Source organism: Phacochoerus africanus, chromosome 5, assembly GCF_016906955.1.
Source record: "Phacochoerus africanus isolate WHEZ1 chromosome 5, ROS_Pafr_v1, whole genome shotgun sequence".
In the NCBI taxonomy this organism is placed as follows: domain Eukaryota; kingdom Metazoa; phylum Chordata; class Mammalia; order Artiodactyla; family Suidae; genus Phacochoerus; species Phacochoerus africanus.
In genome coordinates, this window is record NC_062548.1 from 96,176,453 (window position 1) to 96,200,029 (window position 23,577).

General features: G+C 37.2%; 1 protein-coding gene across 5 annotated transcripts in view; it reads left to right on the forward strand.

The window, feature by feature from the left end:
* The window catches only part of FSHR (follicle stimulating hormone receptor), a 169,094-nt gene that overhangs the window by 61,370 nt on the left and 84,147 nt on the right, over positions 1 to 23,577 (forward strand). For all 5 annotated transcript variants that reach the window (XM_047782103.1, XM_047782108.1, XM_047782105.1 and 2 more), the window contains one exon: positions 15,253 to 15,324. In XM_047782103.1, the coding sequence (XP_047638059.1) occupies positions 15,253 to 15,324 (72 nt within the window). The remainder of the gene's footprint in view (positions 1 to 15,252; positions 15,325 to 23,577) is intronic.

Consider the following 23,577-nt stretch of genomic DNA (forward strand, 5'->3'; position numbering starts at 1 on the left):
GACAAAGAGACAACTGCCACTGAAAAGACGGTTTGTTATCCTTCTGGCTCCCAAGAGAAGAAGAGCTATAGGAAGCACCAGGGTTGGTCCTGATGCAGAGAGAGCTGGATGAAACTGGCAAGAGCCTTTACTGTGGCTTCCATGGGGGAAAAAACAGTGAAATAGGGTGAACAAGTTTAGAATTGGCTAGTTTACATCACTTCAGTGGGCTCTATGGTGTAGGAGCTTCCCTGGGGTGATTAGGGCAGAGGAACCTTGGCCCAGAGTGTAAGGGTCCCTTAAAGGAGGTGATTGAGGGTATGGAGTCTGGATTGATTGGTCTGCATGTGAAAAGCACACTCACAGGTCAGGCTGGTTGTGGGCTATCTCAGAATTAGCCAGGAGTTCCCACTGTGGCTAAGCAAATTAGGAATCTGACTAGTATCCACAAGTATGTGGGTTTGATCCCTGGCCTCACTCAATGGGTTAAGGATCTGGTGTTGCCATGAACTGTGGTGTAGGTGGCAGATACAGCTTGGATCTTGCATTGCTGTGGCACAGGCCGGTAGCTGCAGCTCTGATTCAACCCTTAGCCTGGCCTGGGAACTTCCATATGCTGCAGACCCTAAAAAGTAAAAAAAGAAAAAAAAGAAAAAAAAAAAGAATTAGCTAAAGTTCCTCCAGCAAACCCCCAAAATTTCACATCAAAAATATACGTATAAAAGCATGATGCATACAAAACAAAATACTGTTTTATTCTGTATGTTGTTAACCTTTGTGAACAATTGTATCACACTATACATACTGCACATAGCATTCACTAATTTCTTTTATTTTTTTCTCAGCATTACACTTTGGGGATTTATCCATTTTGTAGTATGCAGCTCCAGTCAGTTTGTTTCTTTTCACTGCTTTATAATTTGGCATTGTGTCAGCATATCACGGCTTATTAATATTTATTCATTTTCTTGTTTATAAACATTTGTCTCCAGTTTTTTATTATTACAAATGATGTTTCTATGATTAAGCTTTTACCTATCTCCAGGTGCACATATGGAATAACTGGATCCAAGGGCATTCATTTCTTTGACTTTAATGCATTTTGCCAAATGGCTACTGAAGGTACCTGCAGCTAATTATCCTTCCATCAAGAGTGTGGAAAATGTCCTATTATCCTACTGCCTCACCAGCACTGTTATTGTGAGGCTTTGCTTTCAATGTTTGCCAACATGGTGGTGTTTAATGGTACCTAATAATAGTATAAATTTGCATGTTCTTGATTACTAGTGAACTTGACTATGTTTTCATATGTTTATTGGTCATTTGTATTTTCTCTTATATGAATTGCCTGTTCATATTTTTTGCCAATGTTTCTACTGGATTGTTTGTACTTTTCTCATTATTTTGTAAAGTTCTTTATATTCTGGATACTAACCCTGGTTAGCTGTATGTGCTGCAAATAACTTCCCTCAGTCTACAGTTTATCTTTGTTTTAGAGAAATCTTAAGTCAACTGTACTCAAATCTATCAGCTTTTTAATTTGTGGGTGTCATTTTTTGTGCTCTTTTTAAAGAAAGTCCTCTGAATAGAATGCTATATTTTATTTTAAAGTTTTAAAGTATTGATTTTCCCATTTAGATCTTTAGTAAGCCTGGAATTGAGATTTTAATATGGTAATAAGCAAAGGTGTTATTTTTTTTCCCACAGGGATAATCAATAGTTTCAGCATCCCTTGCCAATTAATCCATAACTTTCTCCACAGATTTTTTTTAATGCTACTCTGTCATTTGTCATTTCCTTTCGTTTAACTGTCTATTTCTGTACTCTTTCTGTCTTCCTTTGGTCTATTTTTAAATCTGTCACTACCACAGCATTTTAATCATCATAGTTTTACAAAAATCATATTGCCTGGTGTGCCAATTCTCCTAATCTTTTGTTTTTCTTCAAAATGGTTTTGGCTATTCTTCAAAACTGCTCTTCTATATGAATACTAACCAGCCAATTACCACACATCAAAAGAATCACCACCAACAAAAAACTATTGTGTCTTAGATGAGTCTTGCATTTAATTTCTATATTAATATGGATTACAATTGATATCTTCACAGTACTAAGACTTCCCTTAAATATGTTATTTTAGGTTTTTTTTTCCCTTTTCTTAATAATAATTTCTATTCTATCTATTATACTTGCTTTACAGTGTTCTGTCAATTTTCTACTGTACAGCAAAGTGACCCAGTCACACATACATGTATACATTGTATTTATCACATGATCCTCCATCATGCTCCATCACAAGTGACTAGATATAATTCCCTGTGCTATACAGCAGGATCTCATTGCTCATCCATTCCAAATGCAATAGTTTACATCTATTAACCCCAGATTCCTAGTCCATCCCACACCATCCCCCACCTTGGCCACCACACATCTGTTCTCCAAGTCCATGATTTTCTTTTCTGTGTGAAGGTTCATTTATGCCGTATATTAGATTCCAGATATAAGTTACATGGTATATTTCTTTCTCTTTCTGACTTAACTTCACTTAGTGTAAGGGTCTCTAGTTCCACCCATGTTGCTGCAAATGGCATTATTTTGTTCTTTTTTAGGGCTGAGGAGTATTCCATTGTGTGTGTGTATATATATATGTACATATATACATACACAGACATATATATATATACACACATACACATACAAACATATATATACACACACATTCATATATATATAAAACACATCTTCTAAATCCATTCATCTGTCAATGGACATTTAGGTTATTTCCATGTCTTGGCTACTGTAGATAGTGCTGCAATGAACATAGGGATGAATGCATCTTTTTGAATGACAGCTTTCTCAGGATATATGCCCAAGAGTGGGATTTCTGGATCATATGTTAGTTCTACATTTATTTTTTGGAGGTACCTCCATTCTTTTTTCCATAGTGGTTGTACCAATTTACATTCCCACCAACAGTGTAGGAGGGTGCCCTTTTCTCCACACTGTCTCCAGGATTTGTTATTTATATACTTTTTGAGATGGCCATTCTGACTGGTGTGAGGTGGTACCTCATAGTAGTTTTAATTTGCATTTCTCTAATAATCAGTGATGCTGAGCATTTTTTTCATGTGCTTGTTGGCCATCTGTATGTCTTCTTTGTAGGAATGTCTACTCAAGTCTTTTGCCTATTTTTCAATTGGGTTCTTGGGTTTTTTTTGCTCTTGAGTTATATAAATTGTTGGACTGTTTCAGAGATTAAGCTCTTGTCAGTTGCATCATTTGAAACTATTTTCTTGCATTCTGTAGGTTGTCTCTTTTGTTTTTTGGTTGTGTGTGTGTGTGTGTGTGTGTGTGTGTGTAGTTTTCTTTGCTGTACAAAAGCTTGTCAATTTGATTAGGTCCCATTGGTTTATTTTTGCTTTTACTTCTATTGCCTTGGGAGACTGACCTAAGAAAACATCTCTAAGGTTGACGTCAGAGACTGTTTTTGCCTATGTTCTCTTCTAGGAGTTTGATGGTGTTTTTTCTTACATTTAAGTCTTTAAGCCATTTTGAGTTTATTTTTGTGCATGGGGTGAGGGTGTGTTCCAGTTCAACATCATACACCACATTAATGAAAGAAAAGTCAAAAACCACACAATCATCTCAATAGATGCAGAAAAAGCATTTGACAAAGTCCAACATCCATTCATGATCAAAACTCTTACCAAGTAGGTATAGAGGGAACGTACTGTAACATAATCAAAGCCATTTATGACAAACCCACAGCAAATATAATACTCAATGGAGAAAAGCTGAAAGTCTTCCCACTAAAATCTGGAACAAGACAAGCATGCCCACTCTCACCACTGCTATTGAACAAAGTACTGGAAGTCCTAGCCACAACACTCAGAAAAACCAAAGAAATAAAAAGTATCCAAGTTGGAAGAGAAGAGGTAAAATGGTCACTCTATGCAGATGGTGAAGTAGCAGGATATAAGATTAATATTCAGAAATCAGTTTCATTTCTGTATACTAACAATGAAATACTAGAAAATACAAAAATAAAATACCTTTTAAAATCACACCCCCCAAAATTAAATACCTGTGAATAAACCTGACCAAGGAGGTGAAAGACTTTTAGGCTAAGAACTATAAAATAGTAATCAAGGAAATTAAAGAGGATTGAAAGAAATGCAAAGATATTCCATGCTCCTGGGTTGGAAGAATTAGTATCATAAAAATAGCCATGCTACCCAAAGCAATCTACAGATTCAATGCAATTCCTATCAAATTACCCACGACATTTTTTGCAGAACTAGAAAAACAATCCAAACATTTATATGGAACCATAAAAGATCCAGAATTGCCAAAGCAATCATGAGGGGAAAAAAAAACAAGCAGGAGGCATAACTCTCCCAGAATTCAGGCAATATTACAAAGCCACAGTCATCAAGACAGTGTGGTACTGGTACCAAAACAGACATACAAACCAATAGAACAGAATTAAGAACCCAGAAATAAACCCAAACACCTATGGTCAATTAATCTTTGACAAAGGAGACAAGAATATAAAATGGGAAAAAGACAGTCTTTTCAGCAAGTGATGCTAGGAAAACTGGACAGCAGAATGTAAATCAATGAAACTGGAACACACCTTCACACCATGTGCAAAAATAAATGCAATGTGTTTTAAAGTTAGCATTAGGGGAGTTTCCACTGTTGCACATTGGGTTAAGGATCTGGCATTGCCACAGCTATGGCTCAGATTCAATCCCTGGACCAGCAACTTCCATATGCTGTGCATGTGGCCAAAAAAATTAAAATTAAAATTAAATTGTTAGACTCTCATTTGCTTTCTTTCTAAAATAAAAAATTTAAACTTAAAACTCCATATATCAAATTGTAATATCTTACTCAGTGCTTATCTTCCCAAAACATGTCAATTGATAGCCCCTAATTTTACCAATTTTTTAAAATTAAACTGCTTTTGGGTTTGCATTTTAAGCTCTAGCAAAACTGGAGTATTGGCTTAATAGAACAATTCTGCATTTCCTGAATTAGCTTAAATTTCCATCTTTTTTTGTCTCCTTTTCTGGTATAATAATTTAAAGCTGCAAAATTCTCTGTAAGTAGCAGTTTATCTGTACCACATAAGTTTCATATGTTGTATTTTCATTATGGTTCAATTCCAAATAATTTACAAATGTTATTGTAATTTCTCCTTTGATCCATGTATGATTTAAGAGAGTGTTTTGTATAAGCAATGAGGTCCTATTATTTAGTTCAGGGAACTATATTCAATCTCTCAGGATAGACCATGATGGAAGAGAATATATATTATTCCTAACATGTAGGAGTGTATGTGTGTGTCTGTGTGTGTGTGTGTATATATATATATGTGTGTGTGTATATATGTGTGTGTGTATATATATGTATATATATATTATGAATAGGTCATGCCATTGTATAGTAGAAATTTAGAAATTAGCACAACACTGTAAATCAACTATAATTTAAAAAACAAATTTAAAAAATAAGAGATTTATTTGATTTGGTTTGGTTTTGGCTCTCCAAATGTGTGGGTACATATATTGGGGGGAGTGGATGATCCCTTATTACTGATTTCAAAGTACTTCAAATACATCATTATCAAAGAAGATGATTTGTTTAATAACAATCAGCTTTGCTTTGTGACCCATTTTTTGGCCAGTATTTTTCTAGTATTCCTTATTAAATAGGTGAGCTTTCTAACCATTATGAAAACCCACCTATTCAATAAGGAACATTAATTTCTTTGTTCACTATTCCTTCTTGTTTTGTTTGTGTTTGTGTGTGTGTGTCTTCCTACTGAATTAAACTATTAAACTTATTTTCTAAGGTAATTATTTTGCTAAAATATTGTTAAAGGCTAATTAAATTTATCTAAAAGTGTCTTTATTTTATCCTCTAATTTGAAAAATTATTTCTGGGCATAGGATTCTTAGCTGGAAGTTATTTTCTCTAATGATTTTGAAGAATTTTTACAAAGTCTTCTAATTTTTTCCTTGAACATAGTCTCTTTTTTTTTCTCTCTCTTTTCATGTAAAATATTTTTTTTATTTTTTTCTTCTTTTTTTTTTTTTTTTGTCTTTTTAGGGCTGCACCTGAGGCACATGGAGTTTCCCAGGCTAGGGTTCAAATCAGAGATGGAGCTGCTGGCCTACTCCACTTTCAAAGCAACGTGGGATCTGAGCCGTGTCCTACACCACATCTCACTGCAACCCCAGATTCTTAAGCCACTGAGTGAGGCCCAGGATCAAATCTGTGTCCTCATGCATACTAGTTGGGTTCATTGCTGCTAAGCCACAAAATATTTTCTTTTGTGGCTCTACATTTTAAACTCACAGGCATCTGTCAGTAGATTTGCTTCCCTTCCTGAGACTTGTTGAGATTTCTGAATGTGAGGACTTATGTCTTTTCTTTTTTTTCTCTTTTTGGTCTTTTTAGGGCTGCACCCACAGCATATAGAGCTTCCCAGGCTAGGTGTCCAAACAGAGCTGTAGCTGCTGGCATATGCCAGAGCCACAGCAACGCAGGATCCAAGCCTTGTCTGTGACCTACACCACAGCTCATGGCAATGCTGGATCCTTAACCCACTGAACGAGGCCAGGGATCAAACTCACGTCCTCAAGGATGCTAGCTGGGTTCCTTAACCACTGAGCCATGTCTTTCTTAAATTGTGGAAATTCTCCAAATGTTATTTCATTGAAAATTGCCTGCTTGCTCTCTCTCTTTTTTTACTTTTTTTTGGTATCTTTCTTTCTAGGAAACCTGTGTAATAGGCAGGCAGGTAGGTAGGTAGGTAGGTAGATAGATAGGCAGACAGAGGGATGATGCAGAGAAATAGATCTTTGCATTCCACTTCTATGTTTCATCTCATGTACCAGTTTATCATCGAAACACAAACCCCTTGTCTGCCAAGTCCAGACACCCTTCTCCCCACTCCTCATCACTACCTGCAGAATACTTTAACTTCAATTTACCCTCTTAGAATTCTGTATTCACCACTCAAGATTTCATCTGTATTCAATTATTTTACTTTGGGTCCCTAGAAATTTCTCATACTTTTTCATAAGCTCAGCTATACAATTAAAACAATAAAGTTATGTTTTATAGAAGAAATCTGGGTGATCTTTAATGAAAAATCTTAAGGTTATCTAGTTTATAACATTTCAGGAAGTAGAAGTCAAGACTTTCAATCTTCAAAAAGGGTTTAATTATATTAATTAGTTTGAACCTCTAACTATAGGCACAGACATTGAAATTTTTAGAAAATGTGCCTGCTACCAGAGCTGAATCAAAAAAATATAAATTGGCTTGTTATTAAATAGAGTTGATTATCCAAGATTCTTCTTCTTACATATCTTATTAACCAACAGTCACCTTAATATTTCAACTCCCCTGAAATTTTAGGCTGATTGAGTAGTTTAAAGCAATCTTATTATTTGCTTTTACCTATTTGTTTTCATCATTCTTTTGTCTTGTGATAAACAAGAACAAAAGGAACTTCTCTATGTTTAAGATTAAGTGAGTACATTAGCAGAGTATGAAATGACCTTGATTATTTTTCAGATCAGTGTACTAAAAGTTTTTACTGTTCCAGAACCATTGCCTTCAACCCTAACTAGATCAAATAGTTTCATAGAGACTATACTTTTAGTATGATCTGATTGAGAGTCAGATTCAAATTCACCCACTCCTTCCAATCTTCCTCTTACATATTTGTGTACTTGGGATCTTTCACACTTCAATCCTTGTATAACATTTTAGAATTACTGCTGTGGCTCAGTGGAAATGAATCTGACTAGTATCCATGAGGATGCAGGTTTGACCCCTGACCTCACTCAGTGGGTTAAGATTCTGGTGTTGCCATGAGCTGCAATGTAGGTCACAGATGGATCTGGCACTGCTGTGCCTGAGGTGTAGGCTAGCAACTGTAGCTCTGATTCAACTCCTAGCCTGGGAACTTCCACATGCCATGGGTGAGGCCCTAAAAAAAAAAAAAGAAAAAGAAAAAAAAATTATAGTTACTATATCAACTGTATCCTATATCTGTTTTCTGGTGATTCCAAGACTTCTGTTTTTGCCTTTCCATGTATCTCAACTCCAGAGCAAGAACAGCACATGGGATTTTCTCTCAAGATTCCTCACCATAGAGCTGCTACACATGGTGAACAAAGGCAAACAAACCAACAAAGTAGAAGAAATTCCTATTATTCATAGATTGGCCCACTTTATATTATCCCATAGGTCTCTTACATTGCTTTCATGTAAAAGGGGATTGAAAATATATTTGAAGAAATTATGGTTGAAAACTTTCCAAATCTAAAGTATACTGATATCAAGATACAGGAAGCACAGAGGGACCCAAACAAGTTGAACCCAAACAGGCCCACACCAAGACATATTATAATAAAAATGGCAAAAGGTAAAGATAAAGAGAGGCTTCTAAAGGCAGCAAGAGAAAAGCAAAGCATTAATTATAAGAGAACCCCCATAAGGCTATCAGCTGATTTCTCTACAGAAACACTACAGGCCAGAAGGGAGTGGCAAGATATAATTAAAGTGCTGAAAGGAAAAAAAAATTATGACCTATAATACTCTATCCAGCAAGAATATTATTTAAAATAGAAGGGGAAATAAAGAATTTCTCTAACAAACAAAAGCTAAAAGAGTACAGCAATACTAAACCCATTCTGAAAGAAATACTGAAAGGGCTTCTCTAAATGAAAAAAAAGAGAGAGAGAAAATAAAAAAAGAAGAATTAGGATGGAGGAAAACACAACTGGAAAGCAGTCACTTAAATAAGCCAGCACACAGATCTAAACATGAAGACGTTAAAAAAAAGAGAGAGAGAGACACCAAAATCATACAATGTGGGGAAAGAAAGTATGAAAATATAGATCCTTTTTTTTATTTTGAACGATGTGTTTGAGCCTATACAACTATCAGGCAAAAGCAAGCAGATATAGGAAGGAGTTAATGTACTTAAAAAACTGGGCAACCACGAAACAAAACTGAACACTACATTTACAAAAACTGAAAAGTACTCAAGTATAAAATAAATGGAAACCATCCAACCAAAAAAAGAAAAGAAGAAAATAGCAATATAGAATCAACTGGAAAACAAGGTTTAAAATGGCAATAAATACATATCTATCAATAATTACCTTAAATGTCAATGGACTACTGGATGACACAGAGTGGCAGATTGGACAAAAAAGCAAAAACCTTCAATCTGCTGTCTACAAGAAACTCACCTTAGGGCAAAGGACACATATACATTGAAAGTGAGAGGATGGGAAAAGATATTTCATGCCAATGGACAAGACAGGAAAGCAGAAGTTGCAATACTCATATCAGACAAAATAGACTTTAAAACAAAGGTCATAAGGAAAGACAAAGAAGGACACTATTTAATGGTTAAAGGATCCATTCAAGAAGAGAATATTATAATCATCAACATATATGCCCGTAATTTAGGAGCACCCAGATACCTACAACAAATACTAACAGACATAAAAGGAGAAATTGATGGGAATATAATCATAGTAGGAGACTTTAACACCCCACTCACATCAATGGACAGATCCTCTAGACAGAAAATCAATAAGGCAACAGAGATCCTAAAGGACACAATAGAAAAGTTAGATTTAATCAACATTTTCAGGACATTACATCCAAAAAAAATCAGAATATACATTCTTTTCAAGTGCACATGGGACATTCTCAAGAATTGATCACATACTGGGGCACAAAGCTAACCTCAACAAATTTAAGAGTATAAAAATTATTTCAAGTATCTTCTCTGACAACAATGGCATGAAACCAGAAATCAACCACAGAAAAAGGAATGAGAAAAAACTGACTACATGGAGACTAAACAACATGCTATTAAAAAACCCATGGGTCAATGAGGAAATCAAGAAGGGAATTAAAAAATACCACAAGACAAATGATAATGAAGACACAGCCACTCAAAATCTATGGGATGCCACAAAAGTGGTGCTCAGAGGGAAATTCATAGCAGTACAGCTTTCCTCAAAAAAGAAGAAAAATCTCAAATTGACAATTTAACCTACCACTTAAATGAATTAGAAAAAAGAAGAACAAACAAAACCTAAAGTCAGCAGAAGGAAAGAAATCATAAAGACCAAAGAGGAAATCAATAAAATAAAGATTAAAAAAATCAATAAAACCAAGAGCTGGTTCTTTGAAAAGGTAAACAAACTTGACAAACCTCTGGCTAGACTCACCAAGAAGAGGGGAGAGAGAACCCAAATAAACAAAATAAGAAATGAAAAAGGAGAAGTCACAATGGATAACACAGAAATATAAAAAAACATTAGAGAATACTATGAACAATTGTATGCCAACAAATTTGACAACCTAGAAGAAATGGACAACTTTCTAGAGACTAACAGCCTGCCAAAACTGAATCAAGAAGAAATAGACCAACTGAACAGACCAATCGCTAGAAATGAAATCGAATATGTCATAAAAACACTCCCTACAAATAAAAATCCAGGACCAGATGGCTTTGCAGGTGAAGTCTACCAAACATACAAAGAGGAATTTATACCCATCCTCCTTAAATTTTTTCAAAAAGTTGAAGAGGGAACATTCCCAAAGACATTCTATGACACCACCATCACCCTAATTCCAAAACCAGACAAAGATACCACCAAAAAAGAAAACTATCAGCCAATATCTTTAATGAATATAGATGCAAAAATTCTCAACAAAATTTTAGCCAACTGAATCCAGTAACATATCAAAAAGATCGTTCACCATGACCAGGTGGGGTTCATCCCAGGTTCATAAGGATGGTTCAACATATGCAGATCAATCAACGTCATACACCAAATTAACAAAAGAAAAGCCAAAAACCACACAATCATCTCAATAGATGCAGAAAAAGCATTTGGCAAAGTCCAACATCCATTCATGGTCAAAACTCTTATCAAAGTGGGTATAGAGGGAACATACTGTAACATAATCAAAGCCATTTATGACAAACCCACAGCAAATATAATACTCAATGGAGAAAAACTGAAAGTCTTCCCACTAAAATCTGGAACAAGACAGGGATGCCCACTCTCACCGCTGTCTTTCAACATAATACTGGAAGTCTGAGCCACAGCAATCAGAGAAACAAAAGAAATACAAGGCATCCAAATTGGAAGAGAAGAGGTAAAACTGTCACTGTATGCAGATGGATGACAGCATACTACTTATAGAAAACCCTAATGACCTAACCCAAAAACTACTTGAACTGATCAACAAATTCAGCAAAGTAGCAGGATATAAGACGAACATTCAGAAATCAGTCGCATTTCTGTATACTAACAGTGAAATATTAGAAAAGGAATACAAAAATAAAGTATCTTTTAAAATTGCACCCCAAAAAATCAAATACCTGGGAATACATCTGACCAAGGAGGTAAAGGACTTATATGCTGAGAACTATAAAACATTAATTAAGGAAATTAAAGAAGATGTAAAGAAATGGAAAGATATTCCATGCTCCTGGGTTGGAAAAATTAATATTGTAAAAATGGCCATACTACCCAAAGCAATCTACAAATTCAATGAAATCCCTATCAAATTACCCATGACATTTTTTATAGAACTAGAACAAACAATCCAAAAATTTATATGGAACCGCAAAAGACCCAGAATTGCCAAAGCAATCCTGAGGGGGAAAAAAAAAACAAGCAGGAAGCATAACTCTCCCAGACTTCAGGCACTATTACAAAGCCATATTCATTAAGACAGTGTGGTACTAGTACCAAAACAGACCATACAGACCAATCGAACAGAATAGAGAATGCAGAAATAAACCCAAACACCTATGGTCAATTAATCTTTGACAAAGGAGGCAAGAACATAAAAAAGGAAAAAGACAGTCTTTTCAGTAAGTATTGCTGGGAAACCTGGACGGCTGCATGCAAATCAGTGTAACTAGAACACACCCTCATACCCATGCACAAAAAGAAACTCAAAATGGCTGAAAGACTTAAATGTAAAACAAGACACCATCAAACTCCTGGAAGAGAACATAAGCAAAACATTCTCTCATATCAACCTTACAAATGTTTTCTCAGGTCAGTCTCCCAAAGCAACAGAAATAAGAGCAAAAATAAACCAATGGGACCTAATCAAACTGACAAGCTTTTGCCCAGCCAAAGAAACCATAAAAAAAATTAAAAAAAGACAACTTACAGAATGGGAGAAAATAGTTTCAAATGATGCAACTGGCAAGGGCTTAATTTCTAAAATATACAAGCAACTTATACAACTCAACAGCAAAAAAGTCAATAACCCTATTGAAAAATGGGCAAAAGAACTGAATAGACATTTTTCCAAGGAAGATATACAGATGGCCAACAAGCACATGAAAAAATGTTCAACATCACTGATCATTAGAGAAATGCAAATCAAAACTACTATGAGATACCACCTCACACCAGTCAGAATGGTCATCATCAGTAAGTCCACAAATAACAAATGCTGGATGGGGTGTGGAGAAAAGGGAACCCTCCTGCACTGGTGGTGGGAATGTAAGCTGGTATAACCACTGTGGAGAACAGTATGGTGGTATACATAGAACTACCATATGACTCAGCAACCCCACTCTTGGGCATATATCCAGACAGAACCTTCCTTTAAAAATAAATAAATAAATAAATAAATAAATAAATAAATAAATAAATAAATACCATGCACCTGCATGTTGATTGCAGCTGTATTCACAATAGCCAAGACATGGAAACAACCCAAATGTCCATCTTGGATTAGGAAGGTGTGGCATATATACACAACGGAATACCACTCAGCCATAAAAAAGAACAAAATAATGCCATTTGCAGCAACATGGATGGAACTAGAGACTCTCATACTGAGTAAAGTAAGTCAGAAGAGAAAGACAATACCACATGATATCACATATCTAGAATGCAATATATGGCACAAATGAACCTTTCCATAGAAAAGAAAATCATGGACTTGGAGAATAGACTTGTGGTTGCCAAGGTGGAAGGGGAGGGAGTGGGTGGGATTGGGAACTTGGGGTTTATAGATGCAAACTATTGCCTTTGGAATGGATTAGCAATGAGATCCTGCTGTGTAGCACTGGGAACTATGTCTAGTCACTTATGATGGAGCATGTGAGAAAAAAGAATGTACACATGTATGTGCAACTGGGTCACCATGCTGTACCATAGGAAAAAAAATTGTATTGGCGAAATAACTATTAAAAAACAATAATAATAAAAAATAGAAAAAAAGCAAAAGACAAAAAAAATAAAGGGATCCTGCTGTGAAAAAATAAAATTAAAAATAAATTTAATTTTTTTAAAAAAAAGTAGAACTGTTTGCCTGACCAGTAACTTGATCTGAAACAAGAATTTCGCTAATACCAATAAATAATAGGAGACAAAAACAATGAAGGTTTGCAAAACTATCCAAATCCACAGTATTGAATTCCTACTGGCAGACTACCTTGCAGAAGGGGGGATTAAAGTGGAAAGAAAACCAAATTCCTATTAATCATTTGCAAAGCAAGAGAAAATGAGAGTGAAGAAAGGCAGAGGAAGAAACAGCATTCCTGTTGGAGCGATTCCCAAAGGGTCACTCTTAATTCTACCTTTGAACCTAGAACTCTCAGACTTTAATAGCTAATCATTTAGTCATTCGAGAAATGTTTTTATGAATACTTCTCATGTACCAGCCACTGTTCTAGGTATGTGATATACAGCAGTAGACAAATAAGACAAAACTCCTTGCCCTCACAGAGCTTGCATTCTAGTTATGAGTGTGGCTGCCCGGGAGGAGAGGGAGGGAGTGGGAGGGATTGGGAGTGTGGGATTAATGGATGTAAACTATTGCCCTTAGAATGGATTTACAAAGAGATCCTGCTGTGTAGCACTGAGAACTATGTCTAGATACTTATACCAAAACAGAACAAAGGGAGGGAAAAAAATGTATACATGTAAGTAAAACTTGGTCTCCATGCTGTACAGCGGAAAAAAATTTTAAAAAAAGATAAATAAATACATGAATATATAAATGAATAAATAAAAGGTATAACATGTCAGAAGTATTAGGAAGAAAGAGGGTTGGGAAAACTATCATTTTAGCAGGGTGGTTAGGGAAAGTCTTACTGAGAAAGTGGCATTTGAGCAAGCAGCTGACTGAAGGAATAAGCCAGAGACCTGAGAGGGAAATGCTTCAGGAAGAGAGAATTGCAAATGCAGAAATATTAGGCAAGAAGGAACCTGGCATGTACAAAGAATAGCAAAAAAAGTGCTGTGAAAAAAAAATGGGATAAGCAAAGGTGAGAGTTGTCAAAATTAAGGTTAGAGAGTCTATGGGAAGGGAAAGCAGGAAGATCCTACAGTGTCCTGCAGGGATTTATATAAAATCTGGATGTTGTTGTTTTTGTTGTTGTTTCTGACTGATATGAGCTATTGGAAGTAATTTTGAGGAAGGTGTGAAACAAAGATTTTAGACAGAAGAAAATGGCAAAAGCTGAATTTGCCTGAGGTTAGGACTTTTCTTAGAAATTAAGGCATATTTGCATACTGATGGGCAGGACCCAATAAAGAAGCAGTAGGTGAATGGAATGTATGAAAGAAAGAAATTGCTGTAGTGACTAACTTCATGACAAGAGAGAGAAAAAGATATGATGTAGAGTGGAGGAGCTGTTTTTAGTCAGGACCCCAGGCAGTTCACCCATGGTAACAGGAGGGAAGGCAGGGTATGTAAGCCCCTGCACAGGTGGGAGGATGGCTGGGAGCCGTGTAAGAACAGGAGGAAGTTCTCTTCTATTGGTTTCATTTTCTCTGAAGTAAGAAGCAGGGCCAGCTAAGAAGGACAATAGGGAGGAGTTATTGGGGGAATGGAAGAGAGAAAGAGAAGGAGCCTCACACAAGGCTATTAGGAGTCAACATGGGGTAGTGGTGATGAGAAGGTTCATATCCTAGCTCTGCCGCATATTAGCCATATGACCCTGGCTAAGTTTTTTAACCTCCCTAAACCTCAGTGATCTCTTACTCAAATAGGTATAACAACAGTGCCATTATCACTGCTTTGGGGTGTGGATGCAAAGAAATCACGTAGAAATAATCATAACCACTACTAAATGGCAAACACTTAGTATATGTTGGCTGTTGTCTGATATTAACACATTAAACCAATGACATCAATAAATGAATAAGTTGTGATATTTTCTACCCACTCTCTTTTCAGGAGGTTTGTTCTCACCAAGCTTCGAGTCATCCCAAAAGGAGCATTTTCTGGATTTGGGGACCTTGAGAAAATGTATGTACCTGAGCAGTGTGTGAATGCTTAAAATTGGGTATGGGCAGCAATCTCAGATCAATCCAGTGTAATGCTCTATGCTTAGAAACCAGATTGAAATACAAAGCAAAGTTTTTGCACCTTGTCCCATTTTACTTCCTTACCACATTTCCTAAACAGTAGTGTGCAGTCTTTTAGCATGTGCCCATTGTCAATCCAAGCAATTCTCACTTTTTGGTATTAAATGTTGCTTCCAAAGTACCTATGAATGGAATTTTTATAAACCAAAGCTTCTACTGACATCCATTCTTTTTAAGAGATACTCTCTATTATTTCTGATCAATTTTTAATTGACAGCAGGGACTAACATTTGTGCTTTAGAGGGTTTCTAGACTTCTTGTTCCTAAGTCATGGTGACAAGTGGTAATTGATATATAAACATTCAAAAGTATTGAGAAAATTTACAGCACTGAGGGAGATTTCCTTTGTAAATAGAAGACTTTGTTAATGTAAACATCCACTTTTTATCGGGCTAGTTTAATGTAGGGATTTCCCCAGATATACTTTTCTCAAAGTGGGGTATGGTAAGAAAAAACAACAAATTCTTCCATGCTTAAGATAACCTACCCTACCTTTGAAAGTACTTGATTCCATCTTTTAAGTATGGGAAAATGTGTTTTTCACCACAGAGGCAGCCAGAATCCAGGACTTAAATGCCAGTAAGTATTCGAACAGAGAGATTACACAGAAGGGAATTTTATTTCCATTATAAAAAGTAAAGCAACCCCCTAGGTTGCTTCTTAAGTCATTCAATTTTTTTCTTTTGATTCTTTCACCCAACTTTTTTTTTTTTTTGTCTTTTTGCCATTTCTTGGGCCACTCCTGCAGCATATGGAGGTTCCCAGGCTAGGGGTTGAATCAGAGCTGAGCTGCCAGCCTACACTGGAGCCACAGCAACTTGGGATCTGAGCCGCGTTGAGACCCACACCACAGCTCACAGCAACGCCAGATCATTAACCCACTGAGCAAGGCCAGGGATCAAACCCGCAACCTCATGGTTCCTAGTCGGATTCGTTAACCAGTGCGCCACGACGGGAACTCCTCACCCAACTTTTAAAAAGAATACTTGCCCAGGTCTGAAGAAGTGAAAAAGAAATCCATTAATGAAAGAAACACAAAGCAGAGAGAGAGTGACAAGTGTGTTTTCAGTGGTTAAGCCACCTTTTTAGAGGAGGTTGGTCAGACTCTTGGGTCTGAGTGATAATTTTAGTATAGACTTCTGGTGTAACTTTGATTAAAACACCTTATCTCTCGGAGCCTTGGTTTCCTCATCTGGTTATTAAGGGAATAATTTGCAAAGAGGAAGATGGCTTATTTGATCCCTAATTTCAATGTGCAAGTATCTCCCAGTTGGATGACAGCCAGTTTAAGACCTGCCATCTTCAGGGTTTACCTTCTTGAAGACATCAACATGCACAGGAATTGGGAGATGGGACACTCATCTGAGCAGAGCTCACAAATAAAAACAGAAAAGGAATAGAATTAGGGAATCTCTGAGCTCAAAGTGTATTCCTTGATGGATCAGCCATTACCCTACTTGGAATTAACAGACTAAATGACTGTTGGAGAGGTCTCACTCTCCAACAGGTCTGTAACTCCATAGGAATCATTCTAAAGACAAGAATGCCGGATACAACAAATAATCCACCTTAATAATACTACAATCCTGCAGATGTGACTGATCCCTCATTTGGGTGCTCAGCCTCCCATGGGACCTTCCTGCAGTGACATAAATGGTTGGTCTGAGCTGACAAAGCAATAACTTCAGAGACAGAGTAACTGGTTCAGAAACAAGTTACTCAGACACAGACTGTCCATTGCTACCTCATGCTTTTATTCATCAGCCTACACTGACACAGATGCCAAAAAATTAATTTTAGATCTGTTCAATACTTTTTTTTTGTCTTTTTAGGGCCACACCCATGACATACAGAGGTTCCCAGGCCAGGGGTCCAATCAGAGCTGTAGCTGCTGGCCTACCCCACAGCCACAGCAACCACAGGATCTGAGCCGAGACTAAGACCTACACCACATCTCACAGCAACACTGGATCCTTAATTCATTGAGCAAGGCCAGGGATAAAACTTGTGTCCTCATCAATGCCAGTCAGATTCATCTCTGCTGAGCCATGACAGGAATCCCTCTTTTCAATACTTCTTACATCTGAAATCTTCCAAAACATTCTCAAGTAGAGGACCCAGCACTGACTTTAACTCTGAAGAGACAATTTGTACCATTCAGTCTCTATGTGTATCTTCACCTATCTTCTCACCTCCTGTTCTTGGTCACTGATGAGTTCTCATCTCCTTTTAATATCTCTTTTCTTCTTTTATGTTCTTGCTCCAGTTTTTAACCAGTCTCCTGAATTTAATTAACATTGGCTTCCTCTTTGATACCTTCCTCTCCACAGATCATAAAAAAATCCCTTTCACTCATTCTGCATATGTGGCCTGGTTTCACATACCCTTATGGAAGAGAAGGGGGAAAACTTTTTATATAAACCCTGCCTTCCTTCTTCTCTCTTCTCCATCACTACCAATCTTTTGAAAAAGCAGCCTGCACTCACCGCCTCTCTATCCTTTCTGTTCAATCATTCTCAGCCTGCCCACTTGCTATTCAACCACAAATTCTCTAGCACTATTAAAAGACTCTATCAAAGGTCCCAAACATACCAAAACTGTCAAAGCAATGACTTCTACTTTGTCTACTTAGTACTTAACCTATAGATAGCTTTTGATTACATTGACCATTCGTCCTTCTCAAAACTCTTTCCCCTTTAACTTCAGTGATATCACACTCTCCAGCCTGCCCTCTGATCTTTCCAGACTACTCCATAACCTTTTCTTGCTCCTCAGCTGCCCCTCCAAAGTTCAGATATTCAGGGCTCCATTTTTGGTCATTTTCTCTTTTTAATAGTCACGCCCTCAAATCATTAGCTATCAAATAATGTTTTACCAGGGCTCCTAAACCTTCATCTACAAACCCCACCTCTCTTCCAAGGCCCTAATTCTTTTGAAATGGAGAGATTCCTAAACATCTACACGTAAGTGAACTGCCGACACCTCCAATTCAGTATATCCAAACAAACTCATTATCTTTATCCTTATATTTTTCATTTTTCCATATTGCCCAGTGAATAATATCATCATCTTCCCAGTCTCCCAAGCAAGAAAACTCAGTATCTCTTGACTCATGTGCCTTCTCTCTCCTTTATGTGCAATGCTCTTCCAGTTCTATTGACTCCCCCTCAAAAATATCTCCAGAATCCTGTCCTCCTCTTACTTCTGGGGCTATGAGGTTCAAAGTCACTTGCACAGTCTACTGCATGAGGCTGCTCTGCCTGTCCCAGCTCCATTGTCCTACCACTCTGCTTCCAGAACTGCCTTGCCCAAATTCCCTTGCAGAAGAACTTCTAGGGCCCATCATTGCTATGGGTTTCAGTCTTAGGTCCCTGGCACAGAAATCAAACCTTGTTATCCCTCACCCCACACAGTGTACCCCACACTTTCACCAGGTAGGAAGAGTTGCCATTTTCCAAGCACTACCCTTATCAGACATCATATCACTTATTTAGAATATGATGGCTGGTTCTTTGGACAATGCCTGGCACATAAAGGGACCAAAAACATAGAAGCATGGGAGTGTGTGAGTGAACAAGCAAATAGATATACTTTCACACTGGTCTCAGATAGATGCTGTCCTTTTGCCTAAAAATCCACTTGGGAGAAGCCTTGTCCTCCAAAAGCCAGATCAAATGTTTACTTCTCAGCAGTGCCTTTCCAGAACTCTCCCAGTGCTTCCAAACCATAATCTTGTACTTAGAGTAGCAATACAACATTTATCAGATTATATTTGGAGTGTACAGGTTTTTCCAGAGGCCTGGATTCTTCTTAAAAAGCAAGGGCAGAGTGTAACTTTTCCAGAGGCCTGGATTCTTCTTAAAAAGCAAGGGCAGAGTGTAACTTAAATCAAGTAAATCAAGTCCCATTGCTTTTATCTCCTGGCACTGCATCTACACTGTCCATTCATCTCCTTCTCCAACTACCACAATCTTTCCCTTGAAAAATGGAGCAGCCCTCGACTTGTGCTGCCCTATCCTCCAGCATGCTCTCCCCTCACCACCCCATCCATTCTCTACACAGCAACCAGAGTGATACTATCTTCATACCTGGTCATGTCACCTTCAACACCTGTATACACACACTCACTCCATCCCTCACTGCTGCTCTTAACACAACAAAGAAACCAGACCTCTCACATTCTCTCCTTTGCTCTCCTAACCCCTTTTCAGTTCATAAAATATACCATGTTGTGCTGCCCACCATGCGCCTTCTTTGACTCATGCTGGTCCCTCTGACTAGAACTTTCTTTCCACACTGTCATCTTCCTTTAGTAGGTTCCTCTTCAATCTTCTGATTCCTACACCAGTGTCACTTGCCTAGGAAAGCCCTCCCTGACCTCCCCAACTAGGACAAAATCCCCTACTACTACATTCTCATAATACCATTAGTCTCTGTGTGGTGACTACCCTCTTAGCATTTTTGCACTTATTTATGTTGTAACTGAATTAATCTCTAACTCCCCTATTGGACTGTAAGTTCCATAAGTGCAAGGACAGGATTGCTTTGTCTCAGTATCAGATCCACAGTGTTTCACACAGAGTCAGGTACATATAATAAATATCTGACTAGTGCATGATAAAAGTGAACAAACCAATATAATTAGTTGGAGAGAGAAAATATCCAGAAATAAAAAGAAGAGTGGCTGAGAATCTGTTATGATCTAGGCGCTTACCTAGTTTAAAATATAACCCAGAACAAAAATGGGCAGGAGAATATGTGCAGAGTAAGAGATACAAACATTATATTTGTTCTGACTTTTTGTTATGTGAGGCAAAAGAAAATGAACCTCAAATGGGCCTAAGAAAAATAAGGGAATTTAACGGCTCATTTAACTTGATGGTCAGATAGGAAGAATGGCTTTAGAAACAGCTGTGTTCAGGTTCAAGGTCTTTAGGACAAAGCCTTTCTCCCTCCTTCAGGTCTCCCTTCCTTGGCTTAGTTAGTTCTGGCCCTGAGCCCCAGCCTGGGTGGCAAGAAGGAAACAGGAGTCCTGCCTTCACATGTCAGCTCAAGTTCTGTTCACGAGCAAAGGGCTGAACTTTTTCCTGCTCACCATGAAAGTTCAAGATTTAGTCTGACTTGCTTACATCACACAATCATCCCTGCACCAAGCACTGAAGCTAAGAGAATGTGATGTTCAGATTAGCTGTGGCCTGGGTGGTGGGATCCATGTTTAGAACTGAAAACACATACCTAGACCACATGGACCTGGAATGGGGGAGGGAGACCCACAAAAACTAAGGGCATTGTCAGAGGAACCATGGAGATTAGATGCTGATAGTAGAGCAAAAATGAAAGTCTCAAAAGAAAAGGAGCCCTCCTCTTCTCCAGAAGAGAGAGGGTTCTATGACCTGGGTGTGGGGTAGAGGTTGAGGGTTTAGAGATTAGCTGAGTTTGATTCTTCCCCCTTCTTCCTGTTAAAATAATTGAAAGAATTCAGTCACTCTACCCTAATCCATGCTAACTCATTCTTTCATTAATCCAGCTTAACCCAACTCCCTCTGCTTCTATAAGAAGCCAAAAGAAAAAAGAGTCTTTTGGTAGAAGTGGAGCAGGGGCTTCTCCATTAGAAATGAAATGATGACTGTCACATCTAAGCTTTAATCAGCATCACTATCTCAGAGCTCCCTACTGACTCTTTACTGTTTTGGGACTGGCTGGGGGAAAAGGAAATCATTAAACTCTCTGCAATGTGAAGTGGCTTTGCAAAGTGCACTGTAAACTGTTTACATTGTCTTTAATTACTTCAGAGCCATATGTCAGCTTGGTATAAAGTGTGAAGATTATACTAAATAGGGTGGGGGGAGTAGGTGACAATGTGGTGATTTATGGTAACCAGAAAAATTATGTATGGAAATGAGTGCAATTTAAAAACACATCTATGTGCTTTTATAACATTGGAGGGGGAAGAAAAGCCAGTGTACAACAAAATATCTTAGGAAAATAGGAGCATGATGAATATGTAAATGAGACCAATCAACATCATCAGCTGAGATATGGTATATGGAGATGAGACGGCAACGAGCCAAAATATAAAATAGCTCCCAAACCATAAATATGAACCATATAAAATTCATTTGAAATATTCATGATAACATAAGGACAAAAAATATAATCAAGTGATTTATTTGCACATAAAAATGAGAACACTAGTCTGACACTCCAGCCTCCACCCTCATATCACTGGGGAAAGAAAAGTTAACAGAGGGACTTTTAGAGGAAGAGATTTATTAAATGAAAACTGTTGTAAACACACTAAAAAAGCTGAAGATCCTCCCAGGTCTCAGTTCTTCAGGCTCGCTTAGCACAGATAAAAGGAAAGGAAAGAAGCCCAGTAACTAAAATTCTGATGCTAGAAAATTTGGGTTCTAATCTGCCTTGCCTCCCTAAGAAAATCCTTGTTAGATAACTTAGGTATGTTCCTCCTCTGACCTTCGGTGATTCAGAGAATTGATGGGCAAAGAAGCCTGGAGTCCCACTTATTGAAATAAAGCAAGAAGGAAAGGCCGATAATTCTTACAAGCACCTAGTAAAAAACTGGAGGCCAGAGTTGGCTGGACTTCTGGATGGGAAGAGAGTATTTAAATCCCTAAGCATAAAAAAGATGAGATTCAGTGGGTTCTCATTTCAGATTGTATTTTAAAATCCCCTGGGGAACTTCCAAAATAATCCACAAGCCTGACCATCATTTCCAGGGATTTTTCATTCCATTTGTCTAGGGTGGGACCAAGGATTGATAATTTTTTAAAGCTTCCTTGATGATTCTAATATACATCCACAGTTCAAAGTCACTGAGATAAATGACATTTAAGTCTGAAGCCAATGTGTTAGAAAGAGTATTCACCAATAGGTAGAGTGTGTCCACATGGTATAGCTGGAAGAGAGTAAACAAAGGGAGGTGGTAGAAGATAAGGTCAGAGAAAAAGCTGGGCTAAGATCATGAAGCATCTTATAGGCCATGTGGACAAGACTGAGTGTCATGGTGAGTGTGATGGAAATTAAATGGGTTATTTTGAGCAACTAAGTGAACTTATCTGCTTTGTATTTGTTAAAGTTCACTCACACACAGATTTTGATTTGCTAATATTTTGTTAAGAATTTTTGTGTCTATATTTGAAGAGCTGTTAGTCTGTATATTTCTTTTCTTATAATTGCTTTGTTTGGTTTTGTTATACTGGCACTATAAAATGAGTTGGGAAATGTTCCCTCATCCTCTATATCCTGAAAGAGTTTATTACAGTAAGGAAATAATAGGGTTTTTTTCCACAAATTGTGCTGAATCAACTTGGTATCCATATGGGAAAAAAATAAACTTCAACCCTTACTTCATACTATACACAAACTCTAAATGGATCATACACTTAAATGTAAAAGCTAAAACTAAGACTTCTAGAAGAAACTATGAGAAAATCTTCATAATCTTGAGATAGATGAAAATTTCTTAAATAGAACACAAAAGACATAAAATATATTTTATTTTGACTTTATCAAATAAAAAATCTGCTTTTCCAAAGAGCAACTATCAGGAAAATGAAGCCAAGACACAGGCAGGAGAAAAATATTTCCAAAACCTACTTTTGAAAAAGGACTTGTATAAAGAATAGGTAAAGAATTCTTAAAAGCGAAAAGTAAATAATCCATTTGAAAAAAGGCAAAAGATTTTTATAGCTACTTCAGAAAGGAATGCATACAAATGGACGATAAACACATGAAAAGATATTCAACATCAGTAATCATTATGGAAACGCAACTTAAAACCTTACGTGAAATATCATTACATACTCATACCGAGATAGAACAGCTAGAATCAAAGATGGATAGTATAGGTCCTGGTGAAACTGTGGAGCGACTGGAACTCTCATGTGTATCTGGTGAGACTCTAAAAGAGTACAACCCCTTTGGGAAAGAGTTTAGCAGTTTCTTATAAAGTATTTATCAAAGAGAAATGAAAACATATGTCCACACAAAGACTTGATCAAAAATGTTAATAACAGATTTATTCATGACAGCTCCATACTAAAAACAACCCAAATACTCATCACCAGGTCACTGGATAAACACATTGTGTTATATTCATACCATAGAATATGAA